We start from the raw sequence: 17,015 nt of genomic DNA, 5'->3' as shown, positions 1-17,015 counted from the left end.
TTAAAATATTTACATCATTCATTATGAGCCTCCAACATCACAGAGCAGGTTTACATGGCCACCTGTGTTTAGAAGTAAAGGAGGACTTTCTCAGTGCACAGTCACAGTGACGGGACAGAACATCAGGATGTTTTATGAAGCTGGTAAAGTCCTGATCCTCACAAGACATTATTTTGTTATGCTCAGATGTCAAGGCCTTTTATGTCATCATAATGGAATGATTCATTTGTGATCCTGAGGAAAGAATGAGGTGCTCTTTGTTGGATGAGATTGCAGGACCATGCTCATTTTGAAACATGATGAGGTAGAGGAGGTGGCCAGTGAGAAGGGAGGTCAAGATTTTTCTGCTGAGGCTGGAAGCCATTTACAAAAATTAACATGTAGCATGTCTGCCCATGTTGGCAGCACCTGAGTCTGTCTAACATTCTGGTTAATCCAAATACAGGCAGGGAGGCGGAGCATGAGTGGAGCCTAAGTGGGTGGGTGAATAAAGAAGAAGCCTTTGATGACAAAGTGTCAATCTTTCAGGCTGAGAAATGAAGCCCATGCAGACGTGTCAAAAACTTGCAGTTCCCTCCATGGCCTGTAGAGGGCTGGCTCCAAAAGTGAGTCAATCCTCATAAACTTCCATGTTAAAATGTGCAGCCTGGTCTCTGTTGATTTAAAATATTTAAAAAACATCACATATTTATGGCTGTGACTGCTTTGAGTGGCCAGTGAGTGCCCACTCAACTTCTACAGCCTTCCACCACCCTTCAGCTCCACTTGGGCTCCAACACTTTGTTTGAATTTGCATTGACTGTCTGCCAAATAGCCCCAAAACGCCTCTTTAGAAAACCACAGGTGGGGCAAAAACTGCAGTTCCTGAAGTGTCCACTAGAGGGCTGGCTCTCATTCTGTACTGTAATCATTTTTATTCAGTGTTTGTTTTGTTTTTCAACCAGTGTTGACATCTGTTTACCTCTGCCTGATTGGAGTGGATGAGACTTTTCTTCCAGAGAGGATCAGACCTCAGTGGAGCTCAGGAGACACACAGGGATTTAAACTCTCTCTCTCTCTCTCTCTGTCTTTACTGTGTTTCTATGCCTCTCTCTCGCCCTCCCTCCCTCCCTCCCTCCCTCTTTAATCACTGTGTTGTGGTGCTGACGCTTTCTCCTCCCTCTCTCCCTCTCTCCAGGCTGTATATATAAGTGTGGATGGCTGGCTTGTGCCTCAGACTGACAGACGGAATGAATGCAGGCCTGCTGGATGTGCGGTCCAGAGGGCCACCATGACCCCTGCTGTGACCCCCTCATCCAAACGGAGACACCCCAGGAGCCACAGGTGAGCTCTTTAACTGTCTCCTCCCTGTCTTCCTTCTTTCTGACAGACCAGGTCTGACTTTCCTGCTGCAGCTTTTGTTTTGCTGCACAAACAGGATGGTAGCGGATATATTTAACCCCCCGAGGGAGGAGGCGAGCCTGGGTGTTACGACACGGACTTCATGTTTTGGGTGATGCTGGAGGGAGGAGGTGTGCGGGGTGCCCTGTCATGCAAGGAATGTTGGCTTCTCCTTAACAAACCCTCACAGCGGAGAAAGTTTTTCTCCACGGCTGCACATTTTTTAAGCCTCTGAGAGGTTTCAGCAGCCATTTAACAGACTCATAATGAGTCACAGCGATGGTGGTTAGGAGGGTCTCAACGACACGGGAGGTCACAGAGCGAGAGGGATGACAGAACGGGAGCAGCTGGATTTAAAGTTCATCACAGCAGCCTGTAAAAAGTGTCTTTATGGGAGCATGTTGTACACAGAGAGGGGGGGGTCAAAGGGTCTGAGGTTAAAGATCAAAAGCTGAGACGTGATTAGCTAAGAGGATTTGAGGATTGTGTCTCGAGCTTCGCAGAAAATGAAACAACAAAAGAGGAGCTGAGGGTGGAGGAGGCTGCGCTCAGGTGTCTCAGTGAGGTGAAGTCTGTCGTGACCTTCCCTGGTCACCCCGGATTGCCAGACTCCGTCTTCTAAAATCAGAACATTGAATGAAAGACAATACACTTGATGTATAGTTTCGCCTTTGCAAAGGGAGAATACACTTAGTGAACACAGGCCTTTCAGTCTGCTTCACCCTCCTCCATAAGTGTTTCTGCCCCTTCCTGGACACAGGCTAGTTTTATTGAAAGTGAGATACATTTGCATAATAGATAAACCATTTGTCAAGACCCTCGTAGGTATTCCCATATTGGGACAGGTTGCCCCTTTGTCTCCACCTACTAATTATAATAGTTGGTCTAACATATTTATGACTATGAAATACTTTGCCCCTTCTATGTTGGATGAATTATGTTACATCCGTACCTCCTAGTGCGTCGGCCTTCACCGCATCAGAGAGTTCCTCCCTAACTCTCTGTAAGAGTTATAGATGTGTTTTTCTCAAAGTGTAAGCATATATAATCGAGTACATGTCAGTGCGTAAATTACCTTATATACTTCACAATTCCTTCCCCTCTAAGAGACACCATCAATAAACAGGTGAGCCTGTCCACTCCCCGTCCATGCTAGTCCACTAATACCAGCTTCAGATCGTCTAGGGGGCGCTGTCATGTTGTCCTGCATGAATGACTGAAGCTAAGCAGCTTCAGGACAACATGCACACATTTTATTTCACCCTGGCTAATACAGTATTGATTACATATCAGAAGTGAACTGAAGAAAAGCTGCTACTTCAGCCCACAACATGCTAACATTGTGCTAATGAACGATAATTGAACTGATGGCGACACAACATCGTCTCTTGATGGCGGCTGTTGTCCTCATATATACATATATATGTTTCTACAGGGGCTCTGCTACTGCTCGATAAAAAAGGAGCATGAAGTCTAAAACACGTCCTGTGTCTTAACCTGCAGAGCTGAGGTGCGACCAAAGGATCCTTGCTTCTTGCATGGTTCCTCTTCCTCTCAGATCATCGTGCTGGCTGGTTGTTGACTTTTGTGCTTCTTCTCTTGTTAGAGTAGAGGATGACTTTTGTGTTTTTGTAACTACTTGGTGGGCAGTTACATCCAAGAAAAAGTTAATCAAACATTCCTCATAAATGATGTTAATATACTCCCTCTGCTGAAAACGTTCTTAACTTTCCATCTTGAATGTTGGCCCTCTGTCACCATCCTGCAGCCAAACAAAACAGGAAGTTTCTAAAAATGGAGAAAATTCATACAGAGATAAAAGTTTTTTTTTAAAAAAAAAATCCTGGACAGCACAGAATAAATCTGCTTCCCTTTCATTCCTTCACATCTTTTGTCTTCATGTTTTTGTCCTCTGAGGTCATCCGTCTGTTTTCTCCATCTGACGAATCCACCCAAAAACTCAGAGTCACCAATCGTCCTGGCAGGCTGGTTCCTGGCCTCACCAGGCGCTGTGATTGGCTTTGGCTGCGGCGTGTGGAAAGAGTTTTCAGCCTCCCTGTTCTCCAGCTTTTGTTTTCAGGCTTTCATGTGAAGAACATGAATCATGACCACATGCAGTCACCAGAAACATTTCTTTGAACGCTTCACTCTCTCTGGTTAACATGTCATGGAAAGTCCTGATGCAGCATCATGTTGGCTGTCTGTCTGAGGACATGAGGGGGAGATGAGCCCCACATCGGCCCCTGAACAGCCGTGGTCCTTCTGTCCCTCTCCTGAAGTTTCTCCTCCACCTCCAGCACCTCTAAAGGAGCATTCAGAGCAGAGGTTACAGCTGAAACCCAGACCTCACCCGGCAACAAGAAAGTCTATTTTCTGATTGGCCGATAGGTCGCGGTAGGCTGCCTTTGAACCCCTAAAATGATAGTCTGTAGGAGTCTCTGTGCTGTGAAGCTAATCATTTCTCCGCCTGAGAAACGCGTGTGTGGCGTGTGAACTTGTTCAAATGTGTGTGTCTCACTGAGAGCCCCGATTCCTTATTGTGACATTAGCATTGGATAAATACTAATATTATTCCTTCCTTGAGTTGATCTGGACACTTGGCTAGCCTGTGGTTTACAAATTAACTCATCATCCATTTAAATCGATGAGCTAGCTGGCTAAGGTTAGCTTGAGATTATGTGATCTTAATTTTCAGACATATTTTGAATAAATAATCTGTTACTTGGAGTTTATTGAACTAGGATGATTCCCTCGTGCCTTTCTTGCAGAGTTTCTTTGTATGAATTTAGTTGTAAACAGTAAAAAGCAGACTTGTGAGTCCATCAGATGCTGAGAGTTCTGTGCATTATAAATAACCTGTGAAGATGAGGCATAAGTCGTTAAATGTTTTCCTGGTGTAATTTGACGTCCGGTTGGGACATATTTACGTGACAGATGGTGCATGTGAGGGAGTCGGTTATTTTGGCTGCTGCCCCTTTGGCCCTCCATCAGGGGGTTCGGCTCCAGTCCCAAAACATCAAACCCAGGATATGCTGCTCCCTCTCCTGGCATCTCTGTGCATGGAGACGCCTCCACGGACCTGTCAACTGCGTTTACTCCTGAGGTGCAGCGCTTTTCTCTGAGCATGTAGCGTCCCTGTTTTTCCAGGAGGAGGTGGTATGGAAGGAGCTCCCTGCTGGAGGGTGCTCACAGTTGTGCCAAAAAAAAACAAAAACTGCACACACACAGATAAGAGATCCCGACCTGATCAGCTGTGCAGGATTACACAGAAGGTGATACCCGCATCCCTGCTGCGTTCTCAGGAATCCTCCGCTGAGAGGCCCAAGAGCTTCACATCCAACAGAAACACTGAAACTGAGACGGCCTCATTCCTCCAGAACCACAGACATCAACAAACTCTTATCTTTATCAATGCCAGACCGGCCCACAGGCTCCAGGCTACTCTGGATAAATAATACACTCTGACACAAAGCCAAACACCAAAGTGTTCAAACGCAACGCTTTTATTGTGAAAAGCTTGAATCATATCAATCAGCGGTGTGGTCACAACGTTCCTCCACTGCTCGCTGCTCGGCATCAGGTGGAAGCGATTTGAGTGTTACGTGAGAGCGGCTGGTCCAAACCTTCACTGTAACGTTGCTTTGAAACATGATCCTGTCAAATTCATTCTAAAAAACCTACAGAGGAGCTGGCAGGAACACAAAGTAGGGAAACACTTTGATTCCAGACCAAGCGGAAAGTTTAACCCTTCTCTCCAAGAACTTCACTACTGTGAATGTGAATCAACATTATGCATTTTTATTTAAGATAAACAAGTTATAACAGATTTATCCAATTTACGTGCATGAACAGACACGAGGCAGCCAATCAGACCGCAACCGGAGCCGCTACCATGGAAACGTTCACTACAGAACTTGTTCTGCCAACATTTTTGGTGCCTAACAAAACAAAAAGTAAAAACATCACACCTGGACAGAGACCCAGTGTGACCCGGTCACCACCAGGAAGCTGCACCACGCGGCTCTCCATATGAAAGGCAAAGGAAAGCTGAGTCCAGGAGTCACTTGGACTAATATACTCTTGAACTAACTCTTAGACCAAAGATCCCACCATGCTAATGCTTTAGCATGCTTAACCAGAGGATGTAAAGATAACAAGCACAAGGTGTCATGCTAATGCTTTAGCACACATTCTGCTAACATTTGTATACATTCTTAGAGGCTACCAGGCTAATACTTTAGCATGTTTAGATGGAAAATATAGAAGTAATCAGTAATGTTCAATAAATAATTAGCATTGAGGGTTAAAGCGAGGAAAAAGGCTCAAAATGATCAGTGTGATTAAAAAACGAGTTTAATCCCTATTACCATGGAGGAGGCGGGGCTTATGATCCATACCGCAGCCAGCCACTAGGGGGCAACCCAGATGTTTCGGCCTCACTTTTGGAAGGAGTCATGTCATCCACCTTTATATAGAGTCTATGTGAGAGACACAGAAAACATGTTGATGGATTGTTGGGTTGGAAGTCTGTCTCCTCTGATATTCAGTCAGTGCTCGAGTTTCTCGAAGCATCCTCACTGTACCGTCAGACGTGAGATCGGCCTCTTTGTCTGCCTCTGACTGGATGTTTACTTCAAAATCTGAATGTGGGACACACAGAGTTGCAGCAAACAGCGAAGCTCGCTGAGACTTCTGGCAGAGACGCCTGTCATTATGGTCAGAGGACGACTAGATGTGGGCAGGAAAGCTGCGGTCGGTCCTGCTCCAGTCCTCCTTCCAGTCCCTGGGTGTCAACGGGCTTCCTCTCTGTGACCTCTGACCCATTGATTTGAGAATTTGTTCAGATTTCTCAAGAAAAAGTGATAAACAAACTGTCTCATGCTCATTTGATAAAATGCTTAACTGAAAAATATTAACTGCCTTGTTAGCAGCAATGTATCTACAATATAATAGAAAATATGAAATATATGTTTCCATTTCTACTGTTGAATAGCCTGCCCAGAATTGTCTTGATTGAATAGTTTTATCTAAAAACTGTGGGAAAATGTTGTTTTTATTCGTTCAGCAGCCCCGAACCAAACAAAGTGTTTCCAAAAACAAAACAACAAAAAGGAAAGAAAAGGAGAGACAGCGCCAGCATGTTTCCTTTTCGATAGTTTAAGATGGTTTTGGTGTTATTGTGTCTCTAAAACAAGCATGATTTTTTAAATAAACTGCAGAATGTTCGCCACGTTGTAGAATGTTCGCCACTGTTGCTCAGAGATGGAAGGAGCAGACTTATTTACAGACGTTGCAGTTGGAGGTGAATTTCGAGGAGCTGTTGAGCTCATCAAACTGTGCCTCCCATAAAAAGCAGTCAGGAGGCCAGATGAACTTCAGCAGAGCTGCAGACGGACTCACGCCGTATAAAGGCTTCATGTCTGTGCTGCTGTTTATCCTGCACGTCTGTCAGCTTTAGGAAATGCTGTATGAGTTTCTCAACCTTGGGCAGGGGGCCTGAGTCGGGGTCGCTTGTTTATTTTTGCTGAATCATCATGATCATGATCACATTTTAACATTACCCTTCTGTCTCCATCTAGGATGACTGACAGCTGCTCCTCCTGATTCCCAGAATGCCTGTGGTGCTGGTGGGTGGGGCATCCTCCTCCCAGCACGTCGTACCCGTCGCCCTGACCTGTTCCTGGCTGCTCCTGCTCTTCCACGCCGCCTTTGGTCAGAAACCAGCCAAGCTGCCTCTGATTGGCCGAAAGCCCTTCATCGCCGCCTGGAACGCCCCGCTGGACCTGTGCACCATCAAGTACAACATCACCACAAACCTCGACCGTCTTTTCCACATCAGCGGGAGCCCACGTGCTGGCTGGACAGGCCAGAACGTCACCATATTCTACGCCAACCGCCTGGGCTACTACCCCTACTACACCCCGCAGGGCAGCGCCATGCACGGTGGCGTGCCGCAGAACTGCAGCCTGGACCTCCACCTGCTCAAAGCCTATCAGGACATCAACCACTACATCCCCGCCGAGGACTTCCGTGGCCTGGCCGTCATAGACTGGGAGTTCTGGCGGCCCCAGTGGAGCCGCAACTGGCACAAAAAGGACATTTACCGCCGCAAGTCAAGGGAGCTGACCATGAAGGCTTACATCAACGTGACGGCGGCGCAGGTGGAAGAGCTGGCACGACGGCGCTTTGAGAAAAGTGCCAGGATGTTCATGCAGAGGACCATCCAGCTGGGGACACGCCTCCGCCCCAACGCCCTGTGGGGTTTCTACCTCTACCCTGATTGCCACAACTACAACCTACATGAGCAGAACTACACCGGCTTCTGCCCCCTGCTGGAGAGGCTGAGGAACGACGAGCTGCTGTGGCTGTGGAACAGCAGCATGGCGCTCTTTCCCTCTGTGGCCATCAGGAAGAGCCACATCAACAGCATCAGCAACCTGTACTTCTCCCGGCACAGGATCCAGGAGTCGCTCCGCGTCGCCTCGCTCACCTCAAGGGAGTACGACATCCCCACCTATGTGTACCTGAGGCTGGGCTACCGGGAGGAGGCCCTGACCTTCCTCACCATGGTAAGGACCAGCTTCACTCCTTCACTCTCAGCACAGCTCTTTAAACTTCAGCCATGTCTGTGTGCACAGAATACGGAACGGAATACTTGAGTGTGGGAAGTCAATGTGGTTCTCATTTCAAACTAGCAGCCTAACACGCAAAGTTTGTTAGTGGTGGCAGGAAGTTTGAAGGTTTTGCTGGCTGAGTGCGCACAAATTCACCAGCACACACATCCAGCAACTCAGAGACGGCGCCCGCTGATAGCAGTGAAATTTTGTGGCCACCGTGAGTCCACAGTTATTTGCTTTGAATGAGTCTACTAGAATGATTCTAGTTCCATGCTTTCCATGCCTTGGAATAACACTATTGCTTCACTGTGAAGACATCGATCAATAAAGTTTGAAGACGATAAAACACTCTAATCTATAAAGAATAAATCACAATCGTTTCATGAGAACAAATATTTGATTCCAACTTTACAGCCAGCTACAGGGCATGTTGGCCTCACCTCTCAGCACTGTGCTAATATTGTTAGCATGCTACGCACAGATTCACAGCTAACTTTTGTGTTTTTATTTTTAAACTTAGAAGGAGCTGTGAGAGCTTCTAACAATAAAAACAACAAACATTCAATCTAATGTCTGCTTAAAATATGGAGTCAACATATTACATGGTGACATAAGTCATAGTAAATGACAGGTTATAGTCCATCTTCCATTTACAACAATGGCTGTGGTTTTTACCCACATTTAAAGCAGACTTCAAAGACGAGCCAAGCTCTGCATCAGAGTTCTAATTTGTGTCTGCAAATGACACACACTCATAAACTACCAGCTTTACGGTCTCAGCGTGACAGGAGGCAACATGAAGCTGCACAGCAACAAGAAACCATCTCAGTGGGATTTATGTGTTACTGCCATCTAGTGGACAAACATGCAAACTGCAGAACAGTGGCACCTAATTATCTGCACTCCTGAACACATGTCCAAAATTTATGTTGTAGTTAATCAATAGTTAATGTGTCCTTATTGATGGGGTCTGATGTGTGCTTCCTGCAGAAAGACTTGATCCACACCATCGGGGAGAGCGCCGCTCTGGGAGCCGCCGGATTCGTCATCTGGGGGGACATGAACCTGACCTCATCCAGGGTGGGTGCCCGACTTCCTCCGTCATACTTTGTGTACGACAATAACACATCATCAGCTGTTTGATGGCACTAAATCATAAATGATCATCACCACTGGTGAGCTCCGTCCAAATGAGCAGCTTCAGTGTTTTCAGCCAACCAAACATGAGCATAAGTCCGTCATCACACCAAAAACCACACCCATAACTGCCAGTACTTCCTCACACCATACACATACACTATATGGACATCCAGCCACCATGTGTCATACGTGTCCTGTTTCCACAGCATAACTGCAGCATGGTGAAGTCCTTCCTGAACCACCGCCTCGGTCAGTACATCACCAATGTGACACGCGCTGCCGAAGTCTGCAGCAACTTCCTGTGCCAGGGCAACGGCCGGTGCGTCCGCCGAAACCCCCTCGCCCACCACTACCTCCACCTGAGTGCCCATAGCTACAGCATCCAGCGTTTGGGGGACGGGGACTTCTCCGTCAGAGGGTGGCACTCTCAGCACGAGCTGGATCTTCTGAAGGAGAGGTTCCGATGCCACTGCTACGAAGGCCACGAGGGCAAAAGCTGCGACAGCATCAACATAGTGAGGGAGGACGACGGGCCGTGGAACGAGGACGAGAATGACGGACAGGAGAGGAGGGGGACAAACTGTGAGTGGGAGCAGCGTGAACAGTGTGAGGAAGAGGAGAGCACGGCGCCGCCCGGCGGCTGCAGCCGCCACCTGATGCTGTTTATGCTCCTGTTGAACGTCTCTCTAATGGTTTTATGATAAAGGTTTACAGAAAGGCTGTGGACATGTGTGACAGGTCATCTTTAGCTGAAGAGCAACCACTGGGGCCACGGACTGCAGTTCTTTATTTGGTCACTAGAGGGCTGGCTCCAAAAGGGAGTCAATCCCTATAGACCTCCATGTTGATGTATGACATGTAGCTATAGCTTCTTGTTTTAATGCCACTGTGCTAAGCTAAACTAACAGCCACAGTGATGGAGTGAGTCAGTGTTTTGTCTGTGTGTCTCCCATGTTGGACAGTAACCAGGTAGTCAGGACGTTTCAACCTGGTGCTCTGCAACAATCTGCCTCGGCATCAGAATGTTAATCCCAGTGAGCAGCAGAGCCAGCGAGTGGCGTCTGCTTCGACAAACCAAAGGGCGCTAACAGCGCCACCCGGTGGGAGTTACACAGTATCTGAAACTGTGGTGTTTTTAAAACAGAGGCAGAGAAGATCAGAACAAAGATCTTTTTTTCTCCTGAGATTAAACTCACATCATCTTGAATTTATGAAAATGTCATGTTTTTGAGATTATGAGATAAATTAAATTAATCTGGCAAGACAATGTCTTTTTTTGGGGGATAACATGCAAAACTATTGAGCAAGACCTCCAAAGTCCTGAGATTATGTGATAATTAAACACTGAGATTAGAAGATTATCTTTATCGTTTTCACAAAAAGACATCTACATTTCCAGAGATTATTAGATAAATAAGATTATTATGGCAATAAAATGTTTCTTTTTCTTGAGATTATAAAATAAATCAAGTCATTATGGCTAAAAAATGCTTTTCCTCCTGTACATTATGAGATAAATTAAATTAATCTGGCATTAGATTACAAGAAAAATCATTAAACAAAACAACTAATTAATTACCTCAAGAAAAGTATTTTCATGATAAATGAAGTCATTATGGAAAGAAAATGTCTATTTTCTCTGAGATTGATATTTATTACTATCACTGAGCGGTGTGTGCAGGTCTGGCGCCCTCCTGTGGTCGTACATGTGTACTGCAAGTGTGTTCCTCATCTGTTGTTTCTGGTTCGTGTGTGAGGACGCGCTGCTGTAAAGAAACTTATTGATCAACAATAAGCTGTCACTTGACCAGATGGTAAACATAAACTTTATATGTTGTTTTGTATTGATGCTGTTCTGATCCCGGTTGGATGCAGGTGGTGCTGATTCTGTGGTGCTGATCTGATGAAGCTGTAGGTCTGACTATACACACACTGTATCTGACTGTGATTGGTCCAGGCCTACGACATGCCACACTCCTAAAAACAAATCAGACTGGGAGGAGGAAGCTGATTGGTTCACAGACAGGAAGTGTTATTTTCAGTCTGTCCAGGTGTTTTCCGGCTGCAGGAACTCGAGGTGCTGTGATCAGGAAGTCCTCCCTCATCAGCACCCGCTGTTTGTGCTTTTATTTCATAATTGATCAGTTAATCAATAACAACATATGCCTATTTACTTTTCTTCTTTATTATCTCGTCCTTTTTTGTTCTGGTTCTGCTTTTGCCGGGTTCCGTCCTGCAGGAACCCCACTGGGAGAAATTCCTGCTGTTGGAAAACCCCAAATGAAACTTCTGGAGTTTTCAGGTGCTGACATCATTTAACACTTGATGGTTTTCTGACACACTGATGGGACAAAGTGAGAAAACATCTGGATGGCCCCCTGGTGGCTGGCTGCAGTATAGATCCTAACCTCCACCTGCTCCATGTTAGTGAAGGGCTTCCAAAGATGGTTTATGGCTTGTTAGCTATATATAGCTATATATGTTTTATCACACTAAATTAGGTTCAAATGTTTTTGTTCCATATTTATTGCTGGATAAAAAGCAATAAATATGGAACAACAACAGTCTGACTGACCGAAGCGCAGCTGTTTTCTGATCCGAACTCCGCCCTGACTCCACCTCAGAGGTTCGGCTGGGATCCTCTCTGTACTGTAAACCTCCTGGTTGTGTAATGTTGAGAAGAAGTGTTGTTATTTACCTTTTAAGATTGTAAACCACACATGCAGTGGGGACTATGCAAATGTTACCTGAATGTACATGCACTGCAAATAAAGCCGTGTTTTTCAGTGCACTGTGTGTTTACTTTGTGGCGGCCATGTTGCACTATGACACAGGCAAGGCGAGGCCTTGTTAGTCCAACTCCCAGGAGTTCTTGTTGAAGAGAAGTCGAAGAGAATCATCAGGTCTCAGACCTACATCCACCTACATTTCTCACAGTTTTCATTCACACTTATGAACACTGTCCCACGGACAGATGAAACCAACACGGAGCCGTTTGGTCCTCAAAAAACTCCACTGGCTCCCAGGTCAACACCGGATTCACTTCAAACTGCTCCTCATCACCTACAAATCCTTCAATAACCACTCAAAGGTGTCTTGGACTGTCCTAAAAAATGCTATATAAGTTTGATGTGTTGTTATTATTATTAATAATAATAATAATGGTAATAATAATATGACCATGTACCAGAGCCAAATGTGAGGACATCTGTCTGATCATTAAAGCCTGGTGGGTCATGCAACACAGCAGCAAATCTACATCAGAATGATGTAAACCAAAGAATCAGGGTTCTGAAACGTTCCAGTCAAAGTGCTGCTGGCATCGTCAGAGGTCTGTGCATGAGCGAATGTCCAAAAACCTGAATGAACTGAAGCAAAGCTGTGAAGAAGAACATGCTAAAAATCCTCCACACCCATGTGAGAGGCTGATAAAGTCAGACAGGAGACCATGGCTGCAGGTTCCCGCAGCTGCAGGAGGTGGAAGTAACTTCTGAACATGACTTTTACCAGAATAAAAGCAGGAAGATGATGTGACAGAAATCAGAGTGCGCATTCTCACACACGGTGAAAAATATCACACATTCAAAAAGCCTTCAAGACCTTCAGTCAGTGGATGAACACAACCCTGAGCGGCCGACCAACTAATAAACACACAAACAAACAAACAAACAAACAAATGATTAGAGATCAAGGTAATCAGTGAAAACTGATGTTAGACCTCTGAGCCACAAAACAACCAAAACAAGTCAAACATACTTCCAACAATAATAATGTTGTCATTTTATTAAAGCATGCAGAAATGTTTGTATGCACAATATATATGTCAGTGAACATGAATAATACTCATGTAACGTTTAAAAAATATAGTAATTCTTCACTTTAAGTCATATTTTGAAGAGTTTTGGTTGTTTTTAAAGTGAATACGTGACTTCTTCTTGTCCTTCTTTCCTTCATAAAATGATGAAAGTAAAAAATAATTGCATAACTGCACGAGCTGACCCCTGAGGGTTGAGACGAGGCCGCACATTTGGACATCGTTCAGATAAAGATCGATCAGTGTGAAGAAAGAGCTTCCTCTGACACATGAAACAGCAGAAACATCGACAGCAGAGGAGCCGAGAGGCAGAAAGACCGAGAGGACAGCAGCAGGTAGGAGCCACCACACACTCCGGATATGAACTATAACAGCCTCATTATATATCAGAATATAATTATAACATTTATCCTGTTTGTTTTTTGTCATTTTGATGAAATACTTAAGTTTTTAAATGGATCAAGAACAGTTAATTTAGGTTGTTTATCATAAAATAAGGGTTAAAAATGATTCACTTTACCGTGAATGTGTGGGATAAACAAAATATAACTGCATTTCTGCAAACTAAAGGCGACTCAACGGCTCCAGAAGACATGAGCTCAGTAGGAGTACAGTCAGCATCATATTTGTTTTTGTGCAGTGTAAAATCAGGAGATTGACGTCTGATTGAAGGCTAATGAGGTCAGGACAGACCGGTTCTACCCTGAAGATCATTTTTTTGAGACAAACACACAGTGATCATCTACGTCCTCAGTGTCTGCTCTAAAGCTGCAGCAACGATCAACAAATGGAAGTTTGGAACATTTTCCACATTTTGTTTATAATCAATCGATCAATAATGCAATCAATCCCCAGCTGTAGATCTAGCGGCATTAAGATTCAACCCTTTACCACTAAAAACAGGCTGCACAGAGTGTTCATTTACTTTTGGTCACATTCCAAACCTAACCAAGTGTTTTTATGTTCAAACGACACAGACTCAGCAGGACGAAATAAAAACAAGCTCAAGACAACATGAAGGCACCATTCCTGTCCTTCATCTTCTGCATCCTCGGTTCTGTCTTCGCCCGACCCCCCACCGAGCCGCCGCTCATCCACAACCACCCCTTCGTTGCCATATGGAATGCCCCCACGGACCAGTGTCAGCGACTGGAAATCCCTCTGGACACCTCAGCCTTCCAGGCGGTGACCACGCCCGTGGCCACGCCCGGGCAGTTTCTCAACCTTTTCTACGAGGACCGCCTCGGCCTTTACCCCAAAGCCGACACGGTCAAGCACAAGATCTACCAAGGTGGAGTCCCTCAGAGTGGCAACCTGACGGAGCACCTGGCCAAGGCCCGAGGTCAAATAAACCGCTACATCTCCCATGATTCCGCTCCCGGACTGGCCGTCATTGACTGGGAGTCGTGGCGTCCCCTGTGGGACCAGAACTGGGGCTCCAAACGTATTTATCAGAAGCTGTCCATCGCCCACGCCATGCAGATTGCTCCTTTCTTATCCTCTAAGCAGATATCTAAGTTGGCAAAGAACCAGTTCCAGCAGGCCAGCCGGCGCTTCATGGAGAGGACCGTCATCCTCGGCATCGGCGAGCGCCCCAGCCGCCGCTGGGGCTTCTACCTGTTCCCTGACTGCTTCAACTACGGATGGGAGAAGCCGGGATACACTGGCAAGTGCTCCGCCAAGACCCAGAAGCAGAACAACCAGATGTTGTGGCTGTGGGAGCGCAGCACCGCCCTCTTCCCCTCCATCTACCTCCACCGGTCTCTGAGGAACTCACCTATGGCCGCACTCTATGTTCGCAACCGCATCCAGGAGGCGCTGAGGGTGGCGGCGCTGACGAAGCGCCCGTACACCGTCCCGATCTATGTCTACTCCAGACCCCTGTACCGAGACCAGACCGAGAAGTTTCAGACCCAGGTGAGCCGTCCATCCACCCCGACCTCCTCCACATGCATGTGTCATCATTACTGCGGCCACTAGAGGGGGTGGACATATAAATAATGTCTACTCCTGCTGTCAGTGTTGAGACATGTTAACATGGAGGTCTGTGGGGATTTTTTTTAACACTTTCCAAATATTCTGACGCTGAAATATTTGAAACCGACAAAATAAACTTGGTGGAAGGCAGCGGCTAACCGCTAATATTGTCGCATTAGCATTAGCATAGCTTGTGCAGTCAACGACGAAGTAAACATTAATGAAGTTCTTCTTCTTCTTCTGTGGTTTCAGGCAGACCTCGTCAGCACCATAGGAGAGGCTGCAGCTCTGGGAGCGTCTGGTGTCGTGATGTGGGGGGGCACCAACGACTACAACAACAAGGTGACCGCAGGCTGACACACAGATCAATAGATCAATGGATAAATGTGCTTTATTAATCCCACGGTGGGACATTTCCAGAGATTTATACATCAGAGACCCAGACACTGCACCAACATATGACGCAAAACAACACACGCCAGTAGAAGTATTAATGTCTCCAATACTGTTTGTAGTTAAGTATTAAGTATGAGTATTTAAAGTATTTAAGTATTTAAAGTACTCGTACTACGTCAGTCAGTCAGCCCACTATACACAAATCAACAAAGTTAAAGAACATCATATAAAAATAAGAATGGTGACGTACAGATGTGCAGATCTATGAAAACGGGAACCACATGGGCGGGTTCGATCAGCAGATCATCGGCTGTTTGGTTCCTGTTTTAGGAGGAACTAAAGTTTTTATCTCTGCAAACAGACACATGAAAAAAAACAGCTGGGGGGAAGCGATGAGGAAGTCACAGGCCCAGAGTCAACTAGATGTAATCAATCAATCAGTCGATCAATAAGGCTTTGTGATGGTTACATCATCTTTCAGTACCTACCTCACTGTAGGAGAATCTGTTCTGCTGCATGTGAGAGTGGAGTTTGGGTGGAGTTTGTCCTCTTTGGTCCTCTCAGGTCATCTGGACTCACCTAAAAATAACAAACTCGTTACTCGTACAGCTTTCAGTGGCGCCGTGGTCGCCGCCTGTCATGTGTTCATGTGTGGAGGTGCACAGCAGGGAGCCTGAACATGAGGCGGATGTTTTGTCTTTGAAAACACAGTGTGTGCAGGTTTCTTTAAAGGTTGCTGCACAACAACCACATGGCTGATCTAGTTTGTATGTATGAATGATGAACACTCTGACGGGTGGGTTCTGTCTCCCTGCAGGACGCCTGTCAGTCTCTGTCCGAGTACCTGACGTCTACCTTCAACCTGTACGTCGCCAACGTGACGGCCGCCGCCATGCTCTGCAGCGAGGTGCTGTGTCAGCAGAAGGGCCGCTGCATTCGGCAGAACTACGACACGCCCGCCTACCTGCACCTGAACCCCGCCCACTTCAGTGTGCTGCGGGCTGACAAGAAGTATGTGGCCATCGGTCTGCCCTCGGTCGCCGACCTCAATGCCTGGGCCCAAAACTTCACCTGTCAGTGCTACGCCGGGCGGAGCTGCTCGCCCAACCTGGTCCAGCCGACCGCAGTCAAACTCATCTGGGTTTAAACCCCTCAGACCTGATTGATTCATTCATGAAATTATAGTTGTTGACATTACTGAGCAATTTGAGTTATTTGAATAATAAATACAATAAATGCTTTGCTGAAAACACTGTTTAATGATGGATCAGTTTGTCTAATAGATGCTGCACGAGTCATTTTAAAGCCTGCATGTGTGAAGAAAAAGAGATCAATGCTCAGACGGGCTCGAAACGCTGATAAGAAACGCTGATCAACTTACTTCAGCCCAGGAAGACAGCAGAAAAAATCCAAAGAGGAAGACTCTGAACTCAAGTCAGAACTCTAACACACTGAGGAAACCACAGGTGGAGCTGATTGGGGCGGGGCCGCCAATCAAAGAGGTGGGTACAGACAGGAAGTGCACATACACAGGGAGGTGAACCTTTCAAAATAAGACAGGAAACAAAAACAACACAAACCCAACCAATATGATATGTAGAGATTATTTTCTGAGCTTCTCTTCCCTCTCTGTGAGGACTCCAGCATCACTGCCATGATGAAACCAGGTGACAAACTGTCCCACATTCCTC

General features: G+C 46.0%; 2 protein-coding genes across 2 annotated transcripts; both read left to right on the top strand.

Annotated features, from left to right (window-relative positions):
* The first annotated feature begins 1,223 nt into the window (after window positions 1-1,223).
* hyal4 (hyaluronidase 4) lies at window positions 1,224-10,104 on the top strand. The gene is made up of 4 exons (XM_028431139.1): window positions 1,224-1,323; window positions 6,960-7,949; window positions 8,988-9,077; window positions 9,344-10,104. The coding sequence occupies exons 2-4, from the start codon at window positions 6,993-6,995 to the stop codon at window positions 9,836-9,838; spliced, it is 1,542 nt and encodes a 513-aa protein (XP_028286940.1). The 5' UTR covers window positions 1,224-1,323; window positions 6,960-6,992; the 3' UTR covers window positions 9,839-10,104.
* Window positions 10,105-13,214: 3,110 nt separating this feature from the next.
* spam1 (sperm adhesion molecule 1) lies at window positions 13,215-16,500 on the top strand. Its single transcript, XM_028431311.1, has 4 exons — window positions 13,215-13,286; window positions 13,929-14,868; window positions 15,181-15,270; window positions 16,142-16,500. Exons 2-4 carry the CDS (start codon window positions 13,966-13,968, stop codon window positions 16,469-16,471), a joined length of 1,323 nt encoding a protein of 440 aa, XP_028287112.1. The 5' UTR covers window positions 13,215-13,286; window positions 13,929-13,965; the 3' UTR covers window positions 16,472-16,500.
* The last annotated feature ends 515 nt before the right edge of the window (window positions 16,501-17,015 follow it).

The sequence above is a fragment of the Parambassis ranga genome, chromosome 19 (assembly GCF_900634625.1).
Source record: "Parambassis ranga chromosome 19, fParRan2.1, whole genome shotgun sequence".
NCBI lineage: Eukaryota > Metazoa > Chordata > Actinopteri > Ambassidae > Parambassis > Parambassis ranga.
This window is presented reverse-complemented; position numbering and strand designations above follow the sequence as displayed.